The sequence below is a fragment of the Monodelphis domestica genome, chromosome 7 (assembly GCF_027887165.1).
Source record: "Monodelphis domestica isolate mMonDom1 chromosome 7, mMonDom1.pri, whole genome shotgun sequence".
Lineage (NCBI taxonomy): Eukaryota > Metazoa > Chordata > Mammalia > Didelphimorphia > Didelphidae > Monodelphis > Monodelphis domestica.
Window position 1 is genome coordinate 51,989,420 of NC_077233.1, and position 20,308 is coordinate 52,009,727.

General features: G+C 36.6%; 1 protein-coding gene across 11 annotated transcripts in view; it reads left to right on the plus strand.

Moving 5' to 3' along the window:
- Positions 1–20,308, plus strand: part of SETD5 (SET domain containing 5) — a 74,481-nt gene that overhangs the window by 37,920 nt on the left and 16,253 nt on the right. For 6 of the 11 annotated variants that reach the window (XM_056804584.1, XM_056804583.1, XM_007500163.3 and 3 more), the window contains 10 exons: positions 954–1,196; positions 1,924–2,072; positions 2,487–2,604; positions 3,835–3,944; positions 6,639–6,894; positions 7,215–7,298; positions 7,794–8,048; positions 9,089–9,409; positions 10,253–10,495; positions 15,849–15,978. In XM_056804584.1, coding sequence (XP_056660562.1) covers positions 954–1,196; positions 1,924–2,072; positions 2,487–2,604; positions 3,835–3,944; positions 6,639–6,894; positions 7,215–7,298; positions 7,794–8,048; positions 9,089–9,409; positions 10,253–10,495; positions 15,849–15,978 — 1,909 coding nt within the window. The remainder of the gene's footprint in view (positions 1–953; positions 1,197–1,923; positions 2,073–2,486; positions 2,605–3,834; positions 3,945–6,638; positions 6,895–7,214; positions 7,299–7,793; positions 8,049–9,088; positions 9,410–10,252; positions 10,496–15,848; positions 15,979–20,308) is intronic. The other 5 variants (XM_056804585.1, XM_056804586.1, XM_007500162.3 and 2 more) reach the window with 1 other exon arrangement.

The window sequence follows — 20,308 nt, forward strand, 5'->3', positions numbered from 1 at the left end:
GATACTCCTTAACCAGACCCAGTTCCTTTCAGAGCCAGTACTACTTCCACTTCCATTCTACTGGAGTTTGTTGGGTTTAGGGGAGGTGGTAAACTCAGTCATGGGAACAATGTATATATACTATTAAGGCTATCTAGTCGCTAGCCCTCCATTTGATGAACTTTAGAAGAAGGCTTTAGTTATTATCCACTTCTAGGTCCCACTTAAAATACACCTTAAAGGACTGATTAATCATTTTTACTCAAGACTGGAATATGGACAGAGATTTAGAACTTAAGAATGAGAAAACAAAGAAGAATTTAATTTATGCAAGTGACCAATAAATATATGTGAGAAAAGAAAACTAGCACAAATATATTTTACATTATTACCTCATGTTAGTATTGCTGAGACTATATCATTAAATTATGAAATTATCATTTTCCCCCCCAATATCAGAATATAGAGAATTTCTATTTTCTCTGTAATTTTTTATGACTACCATTTTTCAAAGTCTGGGTACTTAAATTATTGCTAACCATACTGCCTTATTTCTAAATATATTCATCAAATAAGAAAATAAACATAATCTGGTTCCTTTTATGTTTATAGATTCCATAGTTAACTTTCCTAAAGATTCCTTTTTTAAAATGTGGTAAATCTTATAGGAAGAATACATCTCTCTCTCATGCTTTATACAATAAAAGAAGTCCAAAACATCAGTTTAGATGTTTAAAAAAAATTTAGTGCTAGAAAGAAAGCATAGAGTTTAAATCTAATTTAAACTCCTCATAATGTAAGAAACCAGTCCTAGAGAAGTATATGATTTATGCAAGGCCCATTGACGTTCCATTTCCTATGCAAACCACATTGTTAACTGAAGACACTTTTTTAATCCTTTGGAAAAATCAGTATTGTTTTTTCATTCTATGAACTGTTCTGTTTTGATACTACTCAACCTTTGCTCTCTACAGAATTCTCCCTCTGAGGCACATGCTTTAGATGAGAATACAACTGAAGGGTGGGAGAATCGAATACGGCTGTGGACTGATCAGTATGAGGAAGCTTTCACTAATCAGTACAGTGCAGATGTACAAAATCTTCTTGAACGGCATTTAAATTCCAGTAAGGAATTTGTGGGCAAAGCTGCTGTCCTAGACACCATCAATAAGACTGAACTGGCCTGTAATAATACAGTGATTGGTTCCCAAATGCAGGTAAGGATCAGCATGAATAGGGTCTCTTAAGAAAATGGTGAAGGGCTGCAGAACTACGACACAGCACTGGCCCTGACAGAGAAGTCAACATGTAGTAAAATTTTCTTTCTCTTTCTTCCTTTCTCTCTCTCATCTCCCCACCCCCACCCCCCTATCCCATTTGTGGCAGTTTCTACCCTCCTATTCACTGGCCTTAAAATAGCAAGCTAGACGTTGATCTACTTTAACCAGCCTGTTGCTGTGTCAACTGGAAACCTCATTAGAGGATATATTTTTTATAAAATTAAGAGTAGATGAATAATCTATATCCTGAGGATGACACAGCAATTAGGCAGAAAATAGGAAAGAATAACAGATAAATCTGTTTTAGACTCTTTCTAAAGATAAGTAATTCATTTTTAAGGGAATGGTTAGAAATGCAAGTAAATTCGTTAAAAATCAGCCAAATATGTTTGGTTTCTCACTTTCTCTTGCATTTTGGGGTTGACAATTTCACTAGATGGGAGGTATTCCCTAGAAAATAACAGGAGTTATTTCAAGGTCATTGTAGGTCTTTCAAAGTTTCTCTTCCCTGGGCTAAGTATTGTAATGAATAGATGAACACTAAGCTATTTGATACCATTTTCTCTGCTGGCCTTAGTCTCACCAGAAATATTAAAATCTCTTCTAAATTACTGCTATCTGTTCTGTTTTCATTTCTAATGTTTATTCTCTGGTTTTTATTCAGCTCCAGCTGGGAAGAGTTACTCGTGTTCAAAAACACCGGAAGATCCTCAGGGCAGCAAGAGATTTGGCATTGGATACCCTTATAATAGAGTATCGAGGGAAAGTCATGTTACGGCAGCAATTTGAGGTCAATGGGCATTTCTTCAAAAAGTAAGAGCATCTTTCATTGAACTAAGACAAAGGCTAAAAAGGACTTTGATTGACCAATATTCCTAGAAGGAAATTCCTCCTAGATTATAAGATAACCACTTTTGGGAGAAGGTTAGCTTGTATAAGCTGAGGCCCTTTTATAGTGAAGTACAAACAAAGCTGGAAATTCTTGATTGTATAAAATGATGACTCCTTTTTGAAACAGATGTGCCTTGCCTTGTCATTGAAGCCTATACTATGTGTTAAACAGTGCTATGGGCTTATTTTTATTCTTTAACCAGAAGCAGACAATGTACAATGTTTCCTAAATTAGAGCATCACAAAGGATGTGTCAGCATATGCTTCATATTTGGAGTCATGGGGTGGCCTTTGCATTTGTGTTAAGAATTACAAGAATTTTCATTGTGTCCCTAGACCATACCCCTTTGTGCTGTTCTACTCCAAATTCAATGGTGTAGAGATGTGTGTTGATGCCCGCACTTTTGGTAATGATGCTCGGTTCATCAGGCGATCCTGTACCCCAAATGCAGAGGTAAGATTTCAGTGGACTAGGCTGTTCTTCCTTTAATGGAAATATAAGCCATCCAGAACAAACTACCGAAATATCCTGCTGATCTCATCCATAGAGATACTGTGTTTTTGGCCTTTCTTGGGGAAGTTTCACGCTGATGTTTGTGACCTTTCTTGAGGACGTCTCAAACACCAATGTTTCTATCCTGACAGGAAGAAACTGAATTTTCTTTAGAGAGAAAACATAGACACAGCAAGTGGAATTTTCTAAGGTGAAAAATTAGGAACATTAGTTAGTGACTAGAATAGATAAGAAATGGGTAATAATTCACTATGAAAGACATAGCTGGATGGTAGATAATGTTGCTATCTGGCTTCACAGACTAAACATCATTTAGCTACAACTTCTCAGGCTTATGTTATTTGTCAATGTAGAAAAGATACTGTGCTACACTTTTCTAAATAGAATTCATTAACCATCAATCAGAATAGACCTACAACCAGATGACTGACTACAGTGAAGAGGGACTAAATGCTTATGGCAAAAGAAATTTAGTCTCATGATAGAGATTGGAATAAATATATACTAGTGGTGATTCTAAGGATTAGAGCATTCATTTCCAGACATGGCTTTGTGTCCTCTAGCATGTCTCCAAATATTTTCAAAACACATGCAATTATAAAAAACACTCTCCTCTAGGGCTCAGGAGACTTGAGTTACCATGCCAGTTTGGGCTTTCTTTTACTAGTTATATAATCTCTGATCAAGAATGTAACCTTCAGTTTTCTTATATGTTAAATGGGGAGAGTAATATCACTTAACTTGCTTGCCTCAGAAGATTGTTATAACAATCAAATGAATGTATTAAGTGTATTGATGCTACATAAGGTTATACCTAATAACAACTGACATTGATATAGCTTACTAAAGTTTGAACAAGGGCATTATACATTCTCATTTGCTCCTCAGGACACTTAAGGTAAGTAAGTACCTTAAGTGTTACTATGTCTGCTTTACAAATTAGCAAACTTGAGACTCGGGTTGTTATATTTGCCCATGCATGTGTAATGTAGTCACTTTTTTTTAATGCTATGCACCAGTTTTGAGGAAGATCTTGCAGTCAACCAAAAAATTATAATAAAGAGTTCTTAAAAGTTTGGGAATAATTACTATATGGGCTATTTTTTCTTTTTTACAGTGAATCCCAAGACTTTTTTGATGCCTTGATGATTGTATTCTTTGTTTCTGAAGGTACGACACATGATTGCAGATGGAATGATCCACCTGTGTATCTATGCAGCCTCTGCTATCACCAAGGATGCAGAAGTCACCATTGCCTTTGATTATGAATACAGCAACTGGTAAGGCCTCCAGAAACCTCTCCTAATACAATCATTTTCTTTTTTATGGATGAAGGTTGATTTCATTCTGTTCCATATTGTTTGATCCCCTTCTTTGTAGTTGACATTTTCTTGTTAAAATTAATTTTGAAAAGCATTTTCTATGCAGTTAATTGTGCTATCTAGTGGAAGTCAAAAGATATAAAGTTGCCTATAGTTTTCAGAGGAGATAAAATTACTATTGTACTAAACATAAAATGCAAACCAAGGATCATAAGATCATAGTTGTAGAACTTAAAAGGGACTTAAAAATCAGAGTCCCTCTTATTTTACAGTTGAGGAAAATGAAGTCCAGAAAAAATCAAGTTATGTATCCAGGATCATATAAGGAGTATGTATTCAATGGTAGTGCTAGGATTTGAGCCTCAGGTCTTCTGGTTCCCATCCCAAAGCTTGATGGTGTTTCTCTTGTGCTAAAGAAGCACACTTGATTCCCCAGTCAACAAATGGTCAAGGGACATGAATAGGCAGCTTTTCACAGGAAGAAAAAAAAAACTATCAATAAGCACATTAAAAAATGTTCTAAATCCCTCCTGATTAGAGAAATACACATTAAAACCAACTCTGAGGTCCCATCTTACACCTAGCAGACTGGCCAACATGACAGAAAAAGGAAAGTGATAAATGTTGGAAGAGATGTGGCAAAATTGGAACATTGCTGGTAGAGTTGTGAATTGGTCCAATCTTCTCTAGGGCAATTTGGAACTATGCCCAAAGGGCTTTAAAAGAATGCCTACCCTTTGATCCAGCCATACCACTGCTGGGTTTGTACCCCAAAGAGATAATAAGGAAAAATACTTGTACAAAAATATTTATAACCGCGCTCTTTGTGGTGGCAAAAAATTGGAAAATAAGAGGGTGTCCATCAATTGGGGGATGATTCAATAAATTGTGGTATCTGTTGGTGATGGAATACTATTGTGCTGAAAGGAATAAAGAAATGGAGGAATTCCATGTGAACTGGAAAGACCTCCAGGAATTGATGCAGAGGGAAAGGAACAGAACCAGGAGAACATTGTACATTATGGCAGAATCAAATGTAATAGACTTTTCTACTAGCAGCAATGCAGTGATCCAGAATAGGACAAATTCTGAGGGACTTACGAGAAAGAACACTATCCACATCTAGAGAAAGAACTGTGGAACCAGAAATGTATTAGAAAAATATATGATTGATCATGTAGTGCAGTGGGTATATGATTAGGGTTTTCATATTCAATGATTATTCTACTGCAGATATGAATAACATGGAATTTGGATTTGAGCAATGATACATGTCTAACCCAGTGGAACTGCTTGTTGGCTTTGGGCATGGGGGGGGGCAGGAATCATGAATCATGTAACCATGGAAAAATATGTTAAATAAAAAGGGATACACTTGTGGAATATTAATAGAAGCTAAAGAATCTAAAAGAAGCTCCTGGGGGTTAATTAACGTGGATTACCCTTGGTAAGAAGAGGGAGTCTGTTACCAAGAATTTGCCTTTATCTGTACAAGATCCATATAAGATACTAGGTCCCTTCAAAATTTTACTAAAGTGACCATTGGCCACTAAGCTTACATTTTTAGCCTTTTAAAACTGCTCAAATTAGAAATCTAGTAGGATATACTTTTTTTTCTTATGTTACTCTTTAAGGGCAAGGATTATTTTATTTTTATCTTGGTATCTGGCACGTAGTGGACACTAAATAAATTACTTGAAATTGAATAACAAAACGTGCTGAAACATTTGGTCTCACTTCCCTCCCTGTAAGTGTATGTTTTATTTTTCCTTTCTTGATTATTTCAGATAACTAGATAATTTCAGCCTAGTAGAACAGATTGTGCTAATGGATGGGGAATGCTTAATTAAGCCCTGAAATTTGCAGAAGTATATGTACACATCTTCCATTGTCTTGAGGCAATTTATTTTTTAATTTACACTTGTTTCTAAAATTATATATAAAAATAATTTTTGATAATCATTTCCTAACACTTTACAATTAAGATTCCCCCCACTAATGCAGGTTGTAAATAGTCTTGATATAAGTCATATAAGTGCTTTCATGGAATACATCCATGACAGAAGACACATATCACACTTAGAATTTTTAAAAAAGCATAGAGTGAAAGATGGCATGCTTTGATCTGCATTCAGACTCTAATAGTTTCTTTGGCTGCAAATAACATCTTTCATCATATTGTGTCCATTGTTGTTATATTGGAAACTTGATTTGCTAATAATCATTTTGTCCTTTATAGTTGATCATTGTACAGTATTTCTGTTACTGTATACAGTGTTCTGGTTCTGCTCATTTCACATTGCATCAGTTCACATGTTTTTCCAGGTTTTTGTTTGTTTGTTTTTTTAAAGCAGTGCAATTTATAACTATTAAAGCTTAAAAACTCTGCATGAGTGTGTCAGAGTGTGCATTTGAATGGCAAGAGTAAGGGTTGCTTTTAATAGTATTTTCTGACTTTGTAAACATGGAGCCATATACTTTAATATAGTATTTTGAGAATATTCATTTGATGTTCCAAAATGTCTCAGTGGCACTGCATATTCAGAGATTACCAAAAGAGAGGGCTATACCAATATTTTCAAGAGAATGGACCAATACTGTAAATGATTTTCAGGGACACTGAGGAGAGCACTTGTGTTTGTTTTTTTGGAGCAGTAATTATAAAGTGGACTGTGCATGTCACAAGGGGAATCGGAATTGCCCTATACAGAGACGGAATCCAAATGCTGCTGCAGATCCTCCACCCCCACCTCCCCTCAGCCTACTGTCCATTGGAGCAGAGACAAGACGGCGGAAAGCACGTCGTAAGGAGCTAGAAATGGAACAGCAGAATGATGTTTTGGATGAAAGCAGTAACCAGCAGCCAGAGGAAGCTCCAGAAGGAGTAACTGTAGCCAGTGATAATGAGGTAATTTCTCTTGTTCTTAGGATAATAATTGATTAACAGTTGTGACCTTCAAATTAACAGTCTGGATTGCCACATGAGAGCTCTAGAGTCCTATTTGTAATTCTTGTTGCCCTTGATGTCTAGATTGGGTAGTAGATCATGAATATCTGCAGTTTTTCTGCTTACCGCCTTTCGATTATTTTCCAAGTTCCACCCTAGGGAATGGGTTTTATATTAAAGCATAGAAAGTTGTTTCCAGTCACTCTCAGATTTCTAAAATAAATTTACTTGTTATGTCCATCGTTCAAGACTACTACTGAATGTTAGCCTTTATCTTATAGGACATAGACAATCCTGAAGAGAAGCTGGAAGAGGATACAGAAGAGACTGTGGATGATCAGGGAATCTTGGGCCCTAACAGGAGGGTAAGTATGCCTTTATTATTTCTTTTTTCATTTCTGCTATCTTCATGCAAACTTTCTCTACATTTTGGTGATAAAAGTATGGCATCTCCTTTCTAAATCAGAGATACTTTCAAGCCAAAAAATACTTGTCTGTTCTCTAGTCAGCCTATCACCTTTTCATTAAATTTTGTGATTTTAAACAAGTTATTCATTTGGTTTTGATTTTCTATGTACATATCTTTAATTTGTAATTACATTATAAACTTCTTTGAGGGTCAAGGTAATATTCTTGTACACATTTCTTTGTCTCTTATAGATCCAGCTCAGAGCCTGTTGTCAAGTATCTTCTCACCCTAGTCAAACTGATTCATCTGAATTTCCATCTCAATATTGCTTTGATGATGTTTTTCCCTTCTAATTTGATGTGTTCTTTCGATTTTAACCAGTTTTCTTGTTCTACTTTATTATTTTCTGAAGTCCTTCGTTAATACTCCATCCTCCCTCCCTTTTCCCCAGTCTCGAGAAGAGAGGAAAGTTGAAGCAATCATGCATATGTTTGAAAATTTAGAGAAGAGGAAAAGGCGACGAGAGCAGCCATTGGAGAGGGGCCGCCTAGACATAGAGGTGACCCCTGGCTCTGAGGTTCCTGTGCTAGAAGAGTCAAAAACAGAGAGCTCTGAACCTGAAGACAGAAACTCAGCTTTCAGTGTGCCTGCCCCAGGCCCCCCAAATAACATGGGGGTAAATACCCGGAGGTCTGCCCAAGCAGGGGTAAGAGGAACAAAAGGGCCAGGTCTTTGAAGGACGTGTCATTGTATTATTAAATTCTATATCCTGTGGAATTCATATTGTAGAGGTCCTCAAACCACCAAGATATCCTGTGATAAGATTTAATTTTACCTAACATTAGTACAAGGCAGTTTTTAATCTCTTTACATCAACACTTAAAGATGACATTTGGGATTTAAGAGGACAGGTAGCCAACTAGAATTGAATGGTTATTTGTAATGACTAGAAACCTTTCACAGAAAATCTTTTCTAACAGAACCTTCATTCTGTATTGACCCTCCTTATATCATAATTGTGTCCTTATAATGCTCCATTCCTCAAAAATGTCCCTTCCTACTATCAACTCTAAATGCCGGGCTTTAGAAAAACGAAAACTTGATATATTTTTTGCACAAGAATAAAAACCAAACTATCCCTTTCCCAGCGCCCTTCTGTTAAGAACCCTAAAAGGGACCTAATAATGACTTGCATTTCTATAGTGCTTTGAGGCTTACAAGGTGTTTTGCATATAATTTTATTCTCCATACAGTCCTAGGAATTGCACGGTGCTATTAATCCCCATGTGACAAGTAAGTTGAGTGACTGTCCAAGGTCACATAGTTAATAGGCATCTGAATCGGGATTTGAACTCAGATTTTACTAACTGTAAATTCAGAACTTTATCTACTGTGCCACACACCTGCCCAAGCTTAATTCCAGTTAATTGCATGTCTCCAGAAAAGCCTATAAGCAATAGAATTATCAGATTGTCTTCAACACCTTACATTTTTATATTGCTTTAAGGTTTGCAAACTACTATACATACATACATTTTCTTATTTCTTAATTCCCTTTCAGAAACTGGACAATCATTGCCTATTTGGCTGTTTAAAATATATACAAGTGTGGGGTTAGAGTTTGGGAATTTTATACTTGAGAGTTCTTTTAAAATTAGTGTTTCTGAGTTTTTCTTGTTTATCTTTGGGTACTCAGAAGGAAGTTGCTGTTAATAAGTTTCTAAGATCTTCGTGTTGCTGTTATAGGATACCGTTGCCGAAAAACCTGTTATCAAGCCAACTCCATCAAGACCCTCTAGGCCTCGACCCAAAAGTCGAATTTCTCGGTACCGGACTAGTTCAGCCCAAAGACTAAAGCGTCAAAAACAGGCCAATTCTCAGCAGGTGGAATTATCACAAGTTCTTCTGGATGAGGGAGGAAATGGCAACTCAGTGACCCCAGCTGAAGTTGGAAGTGTGGACAATATAGGAGAAAACAGGCCGTTGACAGGGTCTGACCCAGCAGTAGTATTGGCTGCTGGAACCCAGGTTAACCGAGCTGTTTTCAAATACCCTAAAACCAAAAAGGTAAGAAATGTTAACATCAGATTGTTATGGCCAGGCCTATGTCTTTTTAAAACAAGAGAACCTGTAATACCCGAGAGTGGGAGAGCTATGTATTTGTTGAGTTAAACTATTCTAATGTTAAAAAGTCTTTGGAAGGGGCAGCTGCTTGGCTCAGTGGATTGAGATCCAGACCTAGAGATGGGAGGTCCTAGGTTCAAATGTGAATACAGATACTTCTTAGCTGTGTGGTCCTAGACAAGTCACTTGACCCCCCATTGTCTAGCCCTTACAACTGTTCTGCCTTGGAACCAATATATAGTGTCAGTTTCATTTTATTTTTTTTTTAAGACCCTGACCTTCTGTCTTGGAACCATACTGTGTATTGGCTCCAAGGCAGAAGAATGGTAAGGGCTAGGCAATGGGGGTTAAGTGACTTGCCCAGGGTCACACAGCTAGGATGTGTCTGAGGACAGATTTGAACCTAGGACCTCCTGTCTTTAGGTCTGTGCAGTATCAATTCTAAGCTGGAAGGTAAGGGATATTTGTTTGTTTTAAGTTCTTGGGAAAGTAGTTTGATATGCAGTTTTCTTGCTATCCTTGGCTATTTCATTTAAATTATAAAGATATATCAAATAGTTTTTTAGTGAGCCATAAAGAGAAGAGACTGCAAAATATACTGTCAGATAGCAAGGATTGTCAAGAAAAATTTTGCCTTAGAAGTTTGGCAGAAAACTGGTTTCCAAATTCTTGGATCTATTTAGTTGCAGTCCTTCCTGCCCTCTTTGTTTTTTCAGATGAGAAACTAGCTGCATTGCTGACTTATATTCTCCTGTAGCATCTTCTAACAATCTTTTTCTACCTTAGTATCTAGTTACAGAATGGCTGAATGATAAAGCAGAGAAGCATGAATGCCCAGTTGAGTGCCCTCTACGGATCACCACGGACCCCACCGTGCTGGCCACAACCCTCAACATGTTGCCTGGTCTTGTCCATTCCCCGTTAATTTGCACCACCCCCAAACACTACATCCGATTTGGCTCGCCCTTCATCCCTGAGAGGCGTCGAAGGCCCCTTCTGCTTGATGGCACATTCAGCTCCTGTAAGAAGGTAGGTCCAAGATTTTGTTGTTTTCTCACCTAGGCTACCTGTAATCCTACTTGCCTGACTTGCTGGCTACATACTCTCCATATAGCCATATCCTTGATATGTGGTTTTATAATGAATACTAATGCATCAAGAAACCATTGGGGCCAAAGTGGAGTGTGTACTACATTCTAGATGATCTAGATGATCAAATTTGTGAGTATTTGTTGTTGCCTTTTGTGAAATCCCTTGAAATTGCTGAGTGAAAGTAACAGTTGATGACTGTAGGTAGTGGGGAGAGAGAGAGAGATCTTGATTGGAATTTTCATTATGATTATAAAGAACTATGTCCTTTAGCATTCTTTTATAAGTGAAAAGCTAAGTCTTACCTTTAAAGTAACTCAGTCATTATTATCTGATAAAGTTTAGAAGGAAAAAAATGAGTTATAACTGGTGAGATTCCTGTTTTTTGAACATCCCCTTAATGCAATTGACTGTATTACTTGAATTGTTGTTTCCCCAGTGTCTGTGGGGTAAATTGAGAGTACCCGATTACCTATTGTATTTTAATCTAGTTGCAATGATGCCTGTTTGCTCTTATGTCACATTCTTCATGAATTCTCCATAGGCCTTAGGTATTTTCCAGAGTTTTTTCTCCGGAGACGGTGCCTTGCCTGCTCAGGATAGGGGTGACCTTTTAATGCCCTGTCCCTATTACCAGAACTTCAGGAGAGCTTTTTCCTTGGAGGCAGAGTCTGTTCCCTGGAACTCCCTTTTCTCTTATCCTCAGATCTGGATTCAGGCTGCTTTCCTCAGTGTCTGCCATGGCTGACAGCCACATTGCCCTCCTCCACTGGAACTATAGCATCACATACATGAGGATGTTCCATATAAATTATTTGATGTGCTGAAGCCTCCAACTCCAGGCAGGTCCTTCCTGACCCCTCCACACTTACAGCTTGCCTCCTCCCTTGCAGAGCAGAAATAATTTGGGCAGTGGGGAAGGAACAAGGAGGGTGGGAAAGGGGGTAGGGAAGGGATAAGCAAAGAGGGTGGGATACAGAAGGGAGGAGGGCACAGGGATCCTAGAGAGAGGAAAGGCACCCACTGCTAGTCTAGCAGCACTCACCAAGAGTGTGGGCTCCTTCCTTCTTGCATGCTTTATTGAAGTATTTGTGACCCTCATCAATTTGTATGTGAAATTAGTGGAACTTAAGGTACTACTTTGAACAGTTTAGAGAGACTTCAGTTGTTGATGACTCTAATAATGAGCTGCTTTAGTATTTTGTACAAGTAATGGTGGCATGCTTTTTATTTTAAAAAAAGTCCCAAAGTGCTTTAAAGTAATTTTTATTGGATATTTCTCAAACTAGAAAAGAGGGCTTTAATCTCAGGTATTTCCTTATACATAGACAACCAGGTAGACTGTGCCTTACAGTTCTTACATCTCTGATGCTATCTGAAAAGAAAAATAAGTTTGCCTAACAAATACTTGATAAATCTCCATTGTCTTTAACATTCTTCCTGCCCAATTTTAACAAGAATGTGATGGGCACATGCCTATGTACTGATTAGGAGTAGTAAAAACCTAGATAGCATAAGTTCTGCATATTGAGTGTTGACCTTTGTAGAAATTAGAGCTAGCTTCATTTATAAGACTTAGGAAACAGTTTTTAGTCAGAAGTAGGTGTGAGTTATGATTTTTAGGACACAGAGAAAAATAATTTCCTTTTGTTTGTCATTAACTGGCTATGCAGAACTAGATATAATGAACTCTTGAGAGGATTAAGTACTTAAACATGTTACCATAGTAAGTAATGTAATATCCTTCCCTGCCCTATTAAGGATCAAGGACTATCTGAGAGGAGTTAAATAGAGTCTTTCATAGAGGAGACTGGACTGGATTTGTATCTTTGGATACCTTCCAGTTCTAATTCTAGACTGACTATAATATCAGCTCTCCTTTGCCTTATATTTATTCCTCTACTCATCTTACTTACCTGAATGGACACCTGAGGCAGTTAAAAGATGTGGTTGCAGCCATATCACATATGGTGGGCAGAGGCTTTTCTTCAAGCTATCTTGTTTGTGTATGTAACTACCTCTTATCTTTGTAACTTGGCAAAAGGATGGTATTCTCACTTAGACCAGAATTCTATCTCTAGCCTTCAATGTTTTCTTTATCCTCTGTCATCTGTTTTGCTTTATGTGGAATATGTTATAGTCACTTTTCTCTTAAGAGCATCAGAACAATCACATAATTAAATAGTTCTCTATCTTGAAAGGATTAAAATATTTTTAAAAAATTTTTGTGAGAATGCATCATGATTTTAATGAAATAATCATAAACAGCATATATGTGGTATCTTAATGTTTATGAAGCAGTCTACACATCCCCCAAGATGTTAATTCCCGTTTCTTTTAAGAAAAAACTGTGACTCAGAAGTGAAATGACTTATAGGAAGTCACTGCCAGAGGCAGAATTCAAATTCCAGTATTCCTGAATCCAAAGGCACTATTCTTTCCTCTATATCAAATTGCCTTTCATAAAGAATGTGAAAAAACATCACCATAAACTACTGATTTGGAATACACTTTTTGCCCAAACTAAATATGAAACCTACATATATTCCAGTTAAGAATAATAGGTATTTTAAAAAAAACAAACTTAAAAAAAAGTCATTGTAAAGAGTGTAATATATAGGGTAAATCAAAGAATAAAGACTGCTTTTCATTTAAAAAAAGAATAATAGGTATTATATCAAACAAGAATACAACTTCAGGAAAATAAGCAAGTCAATTAAATCTTCTGATTAGTAACTTAAATCAGATATAGCCTTTAAAAAGGGGTAAAATGTAAGGAAGGGTATAGAATTTTAAATTGTTGGTAAAGTATTCATCTTCAAAGGGAGGACCTCACCACATTTCCTTGATTATATTAGATTATATTAGAACCTTTGGATATTTAATATTTGGTGTCTTGAGAAACGTCTATTCTACCTTTTAAGAGTGAAACTAGTTCATGTGAAAAGCTCCAACATAAGCCCATGTTGTATCTATCATTTTGATCCCCAAAATATCTAGAATGAATTAAAGTTATTATTTATTACAGAATTGACCTATATGTTAAGGAATATAATAAACTGGAGGGGGTGGGGTGGGGAGGAGTATTCTTTTCCAGTTTGGCCTTGGGGTTTCTTTTCGGTGGATAAAGATTTCTAAAAGGCTGTATCCTATCAATAATGCCCCAATATTTTCTCTGTAAATCTCTGAGATAACATAAAAAGGCTATCATTGTTGATTCATTAGAGCACTTTGCTGTTTATTTGAAGCAAAGCCCTTTGAACTAGAACTTAATAGTGTATAATAAAGATTTATTCATTTTAATTATGTACTTGTCTTCACATACTTTCAAAGTAGCAAATATTTGAATATCTGCTGGGTGCTCAATACTCTTAAAGGTATTTGGGCCAGGGTTGGGAGGAATGCCAAAAAAATGTAAGATACTAATGTAATAAACTCCTGAAGAACAAGATAGACATACATGGAACAGTCTGTAACAAACAATGTTACAGTCTTTTAAAGTGATTTCCTTGTCACATAGGCAACAGTGCCAGAACTTGCTATTCAGAGAAGGTTGTAATGGTTCAGAAAGGGGAGTTAGTCATTTTCAGAAATAATATGCATAACAACTAGAAGAGTTTTTAGTCCAAGTATTTAGGACTCTAGATTTTTTTAAAAATATTTTAAATCTTTAGATTTAATTGAAACCTTTTAGGAATAAAGATTCTTTATATAGCATCCTAGAATACTATGAAATGCCCTAGAGAATTTACTGTAGATATTTAACCTCTCTGCCTGAACTCTTAGTGGTTTCATTTTACCATATCATTAGAACCAATTAATTTTTTTTTTTAGGCTAGCCTACTTGTCATTTAAAACCCCCCAAATAATTAAACTTCTGTCTGGACAAAGTATAGTGACCTCAAATGAGTGTAGACTGCTCCAAAAGAAGGAGATCCAATATAGAGGACATCTACAGCAATGAGGATTGTTACTTATTTTCTTTGGACTCTTATTTTTAATATCCTCATTTCTACAATGATATGATTGAACTATGTGAATTTCAGTCTAGCTGTGATTTTATGAAACCATTGTTTTGAAGGTAAGAGGTTAGAGCCTGCATTTTTCTGACAACATGGTATCCTAAAAAGTGGATATTTATCAAATGGCCTTTTAGGGAGATGCTTTTAAATATACTTAACACTCTTGGTGTTCATAATTTTATTTTTGTCTTTTGACATGCAGCCAAGATACCATATTATGCTTTCAAGGAAAACTTAATGACATTTTTTGACCAGTTTTTCTAGAAGAATGGCTTGAGTCTCCAAGAGTGAAAATCTGTTAGAATTGCTCTATTTTGGTGAAGAGAATATTTACTTACCTGTAATTTTGTTCTCTCAAGATGTAAAATTATGATGATTCACCCTTGCTCTTCCCATTTGGGGGAGGGTTTGACTCAGAAATTGATGTTTATCAAAATCCAATCTGTCTTGTGTTAGGGCAGGAGAGCCACAGAGTGGTGAGATCCTACAACTGTGTATCTTAAGAGAACACAAATTAGAGGTAAGAAATTTTTTCTCTTCCACAGGATACATAATTTAACTATCCTAACTTTATATAATCTGACCCAAATGTTCCTTATTTTCACTCTTAATATAGGCAATGATAATCACTATAGAAATTTGCAGATGGCTAGAGCCTTTCTCCTTGACTTTTCCCCATTTTGGTTTCTGCCAAAGGTTATTAGCATTAATTGTACATAATTTAATTGTAGCACTTATCAGAAAAACATTATAGGATGTTACATTTGAGAGTTCAATCAGTGGGAGCATGTTGTGATATCTGTAATGGAAAATTACTTATCTTCAGATTCCTCCTGTGAGTCTCTTCCCTCTAGAAGGAGGTATTTCAGGTTGGAACAAGTGACATTTAGAGATCCTTAGGTTGGGTTTTTTTGTTTGTTTGTTTGTTTTAAGTTGGTTGGCTTTCAGTATGAGAATGGACTCTGAAGGAAATGTCATAATGCCTAAGTAGTCCACAAAAATTGAGAAGAACTTCAGCTGCCCATTGATTTTATTATTCTGGACCCCATTCTAAAAGCCTATTTCCTGACTTTTGTTCTTTTTAAGGAATTGATTGAGCAGTGTGTTGTTTGAAGCACAGGATATGATTATGTGTTAGTTTGTAAAACTGAGTTTGTGGATTGACATTTCTCACTCATTAACATGGTAACCTGGTTAATATGCTTTACATAAGTCAACATACTTTTAAAAAGTATTGTCACTGACCATTTATCGAACCTTTGTTATTTCAGCGCTGGATGAAGCAAGCCCTGGAAGAAGGGATGACTCAAACCTCATCTGTACCCCAAGAGAGTAGAATTCAGCATCTATACCAAAGCAATGAGAACAGTAACTCTTCTAGCATCTGCAAAGACAATGCAGGTATAAATGCTTGAATATAATTACAGGAATGTATACTAGCCAAAGTATTGATTTAAAAGCAAGCAAATGTTAATTCCTTAAAATTGGGAGGAGTTATAGTAGTTGTAAAGCCCTGGCCACTCAGAATCCTGATTCCTTCCAGTTTTCACTTGGCATCATCTCTGTAAAGAATTTATTCTTTCACAATACCAAGATAGTCATACATGACTCTTGTAAATAGTTATAAAATTAATAGGGTTTGTGGTTTGGTTTTTAAGAAGCCAAGTTCCATGGCCTAGTGGATAGAGAAACCTGCCTTGGGGCCTGCCTTCATTTAAGGCCTGCTTGTGATACACACTGGTTAGATGTGTGACCCTTGGCAAGTCACTTAACTTCTCAATACTTAGGCTTCTCAGTCTAAGACATAAGTTGCAGAAAAGCCATCATTCTGCATTAATAGAAAGAATTTCTTCTGGGACTTCCTAAGACGCATGAAATTAATTATAGGGCCATATAAAAGTTTTTCTTAAATTATAGATCTTGATTTCTAAAGTACTATATAAAATGTCAAGGAGCAATATGATGTAATGGATAAGAGGACCTTAAGAAGAACTGGGTTCAAATCCCTCTTTTGTGGTTTTGGTCAGATTCAAGCAACTGTAAATTGCAGATTTATTGCTAATCAGTCTGCATTTTGGGGTAGAATTTTTTTCTCAGGAGTGCATTCTGCCAACATAGGTTAGTAACTTTTCTGCTCTTTCTATATTTATTAGTGTGAGAATTTATATATGCTCAATCTTAAAAAAAAAAAGGAAATAATATTTCTGTCTTAAATAGTTATTTTACATCTATCTTTTCAGAGAAAGATCTCAAATCAGGGATCAATTTTCCCAGGACGACAGACAAGGAGCTAGACAGTGTACAGATAACTGCAGAATTGGTTATGAAAAGGTTAGATTAATTTAAGTGATAGGTCTGGGGATACCCATTTATGTAAAGAAAGGAGCAAGGATTGGAGAAACTAGGGATGATTTTCCTACTTCCTGACAGAATTCTAGATAAGTGAGTTATTTCCCAGTAAAGGTGGAGCATATCTGACTGATACCTTTAGTCAGTTTACATTAAGTGCCTTCTCTGTGCCAGGCACTTTGTTATGGACAGGGGATATGAAGAAAAACAAAGGGCAAATAACTGTGTACAAACAAACTGTCTTATAGGATAAATTGGAAATAATCAGCCAGTTAAGGACCTCTGTTTAAGGGGAGTTAGGAAAGACTTCCTGTAAAAGGTGGGATTTTAGTAGGGACTTGAAGGAAAATAGGACACAGAGGTGAGGAGGGGGTGAATTCTAGGCATAGGGGGCATGTCCAGAATGGGGAAATGTGTCTTGTTCATGGAACAGCAAGGAGGCCAATGTCACTGGTTTATAGAGTACCTGGGGAGGTATAAGAAGGCTGGTGGGGTGATATGAAGGGCTTTGAATGCCAAACAAAATTTTTTTAGTTGATTCTAAAAGTGATAGGGAACCACTGGAGTTTATCAAATGGTACGGAGGGGAAAAGAGGGAATAGGTAGAAGTAGGGAAGAAGACAAGATTAGAATTGCTGTGTAGTAAGATTACTTTGGTAGCTGAATGGAGGAGAGACTGGAATGAGGAGAGACATAGCAGGAAGAGCAAGCTGGTAGGTGTCAGATGAGAAAGGGCCTGTGTACAAGAGGGTTTGGAAATGCCATAGGAGAGAAAGAGGCATATATTTATAGAAAAGAAAGAAGCAAAATTAACAGGTCTTGGCAACAGATTAGCTATGGGCAATGAGAAGAGAGCAAGGAGTTGATGATGACATGTAAGTTTGTAAACCTCGGCGAATGGGAGGACAATAGTGCCCTTGACACTCTTAGGTAAGTTAGAGAGGAAGGTAAAGGTTATGAGTTTAGTTTTTGAATATGTGATTGAGGGACAAGAGTACTGGAAGCCAACAGAGAAATTAGGGCTGGATAAGTAAATTCATTATCAGCAAGACAATGATAATCAAATCCATAGGGGCCAATAAGAACATTAAGTAAAATAGGATAGGACAGAGAGAAGAGGACCTATGACACATTCTTGAAGGAGGAATGGTCTGGATGACTATCTAGCAAAGGGGAATTAAGAAGAAGTGGTCATAGCATGGTACTATTCATTAATGATATATATATTCATTAACATATTATCCTTTAATTGTGCTAATTTATCATAATATTTTATATTAATATTACTTAATATATGATTATATTCATACTATTCTTCCCTAGTATCATGAAAAACTAGATAAAAGAAAGTTGTAAAAGAGAAGAGGGGGACTGACAGTATAGAGACTGTAGAAAGGTCATTATCCAAAGTAGAACTTTGGAGATAGCCGTTTCAGTGAATAAGGTTGGAAGTCAAACTTTAGAGCTAAGAGGAGTCATTAAATTTTTATTAAGCACCTGCTATGTGCTCAGAATTCTGCTAAGTGAGGGATACAGACATGGGTACGGGGTGATTCTTGGTTTAAAGGAGTTCACAATCTAATGGGGAAAGACAACACATCAAAAGAAGTGGAGGGTGGGGACAGGGCCCTGGGGAAAGCATCCAATGTGGGAGCCTATTGGTAAAGTCGGAGAACTCCAAAAGTAGTTCAGCTAGTTGGAGATTGGAATGTTTTTGACCTAGGTTCCTGCCTTTAATAGAGACTTTGGATTTTCTACCTCTACCTTTCAGAGGGAGTGAGAGTGAAGCTGATGGGATTTTATGAATAGATGTGGTTTCCCCAGTAATGAAGGGTGCAGGGTGGATTGGAGACTGAAAGTAGGATAGCCAGGAGAGAAATGAGATTGAGAGGAAAGAAAGTAGAGGTACCTTTTGTAGAAAGCCTTTGCTTTCTTAAGGGGTTAGCTGCAAAAGAGAGAAGAGGTGTATGGGATGATAACCTAGGATGGTTAGGTCTGTCAGTTTATGTTTGAGGAGTAATGGGCAGGTTTGTAATGCTATACAGTAATAACAGGTTTACTGAAATGAGATTAAATAGGCCAGAGGCAAAGTTTCAATACTCAAGTAACAGTCATTTAGGAAGAAGCATTGAAATCGTTCATTTTTTTAAGCTAAAAGGATGATGAGACATTAATATCCTTAGGTGTAATTATATTGTAATTCAGATAGGACCTCCTCTCTAACAGCTTTTTTCCCTTTTAAATGCCCAGCTGCTGGTAGGGTTATGTTATATAGAAATCCATCTTGGAGCTGATAAAGAAGCACAATGAGAGGACCTTACAATAACTCAAGTAGAATGGAATTGAGGATTATTGGGCAACAATGATAGCTCAGCTCCTGCTGTAGTTCCTAACCTTATGCCTTGAACTTTGGGAATATTTTTGCAGGAGTTTCTTACAGGCCAGAAAAGAGAGGTGAGAAATTGTACTGTTTCATATATAATGAGCAAAATAAAAGAACTTGGATTACTGAAATTGAGTCAGAAGAAAATTTAGGGGGAAGCAGAAGGCTATATACCAACTAAAGGCCTAAATATGAGCAAAGCTGAATTCTGGAAGGTTGTGAAGCTGAGGTCAGGGCTTCTCTGAACCCAACCTCACAACTTTCATCTTATAAGAGAATCCAGTATCATCAGGAACAGGGAAACAGCTGAGCAGTTGAGAAACTTAAAGCAGATCCGTTGTTAGGGGACACTGCCTGTTTGAATAATAGCTTTTAGCATAAGTGAGGCTATAAATTGTGATTTAGTCTATGAAGTCTTTTTATAAGTAAATTTTTACAGATTTATATTAACCAAGAAGTATAGAAAATTAGGACTATTCTCTAAAAGAATGTTTAGTCTATCTTTTTTCTTTCTGGACTTTTTTTTTTGCAAGATTTATTCATGTATTAGTGATAATTTTTAAAACTAGGAATCTAAAATTGAGAGCCCAAGTATGAATTGGGAAATTCTCTTTTCTGCTAATTTTAGAAAAGACAGAAGAAATTATTAAGGAAGTTGACAAAGGCAAGAGCCAAAATATTTTGAGAATACTTAGGTGAGGTAGAGATTAGTGATAGAATTGTTGGTATGGGGCAGAGATGTGAAAAGTGTTTATAAAAATTGACATTATTCTGCCCGATACATTTAAAGGATTTCATAGATTCTCGTTAAGGAAGTTGCCTTTTTAGTTTGGGCTGAAAGAGATTGCTACTTGGGTGAACCTTGGGAATAGATTTGTAGGTTTATAGTTTCCCAGAGAATTTGGGAGGGCTTTGGAAATTACAGTGGGTTTTGTGGGCTTTCTTCTTTGATAGGGATAGTTACTAATGGAACAAGACTCCCAGCAGAAAGGAATTTAA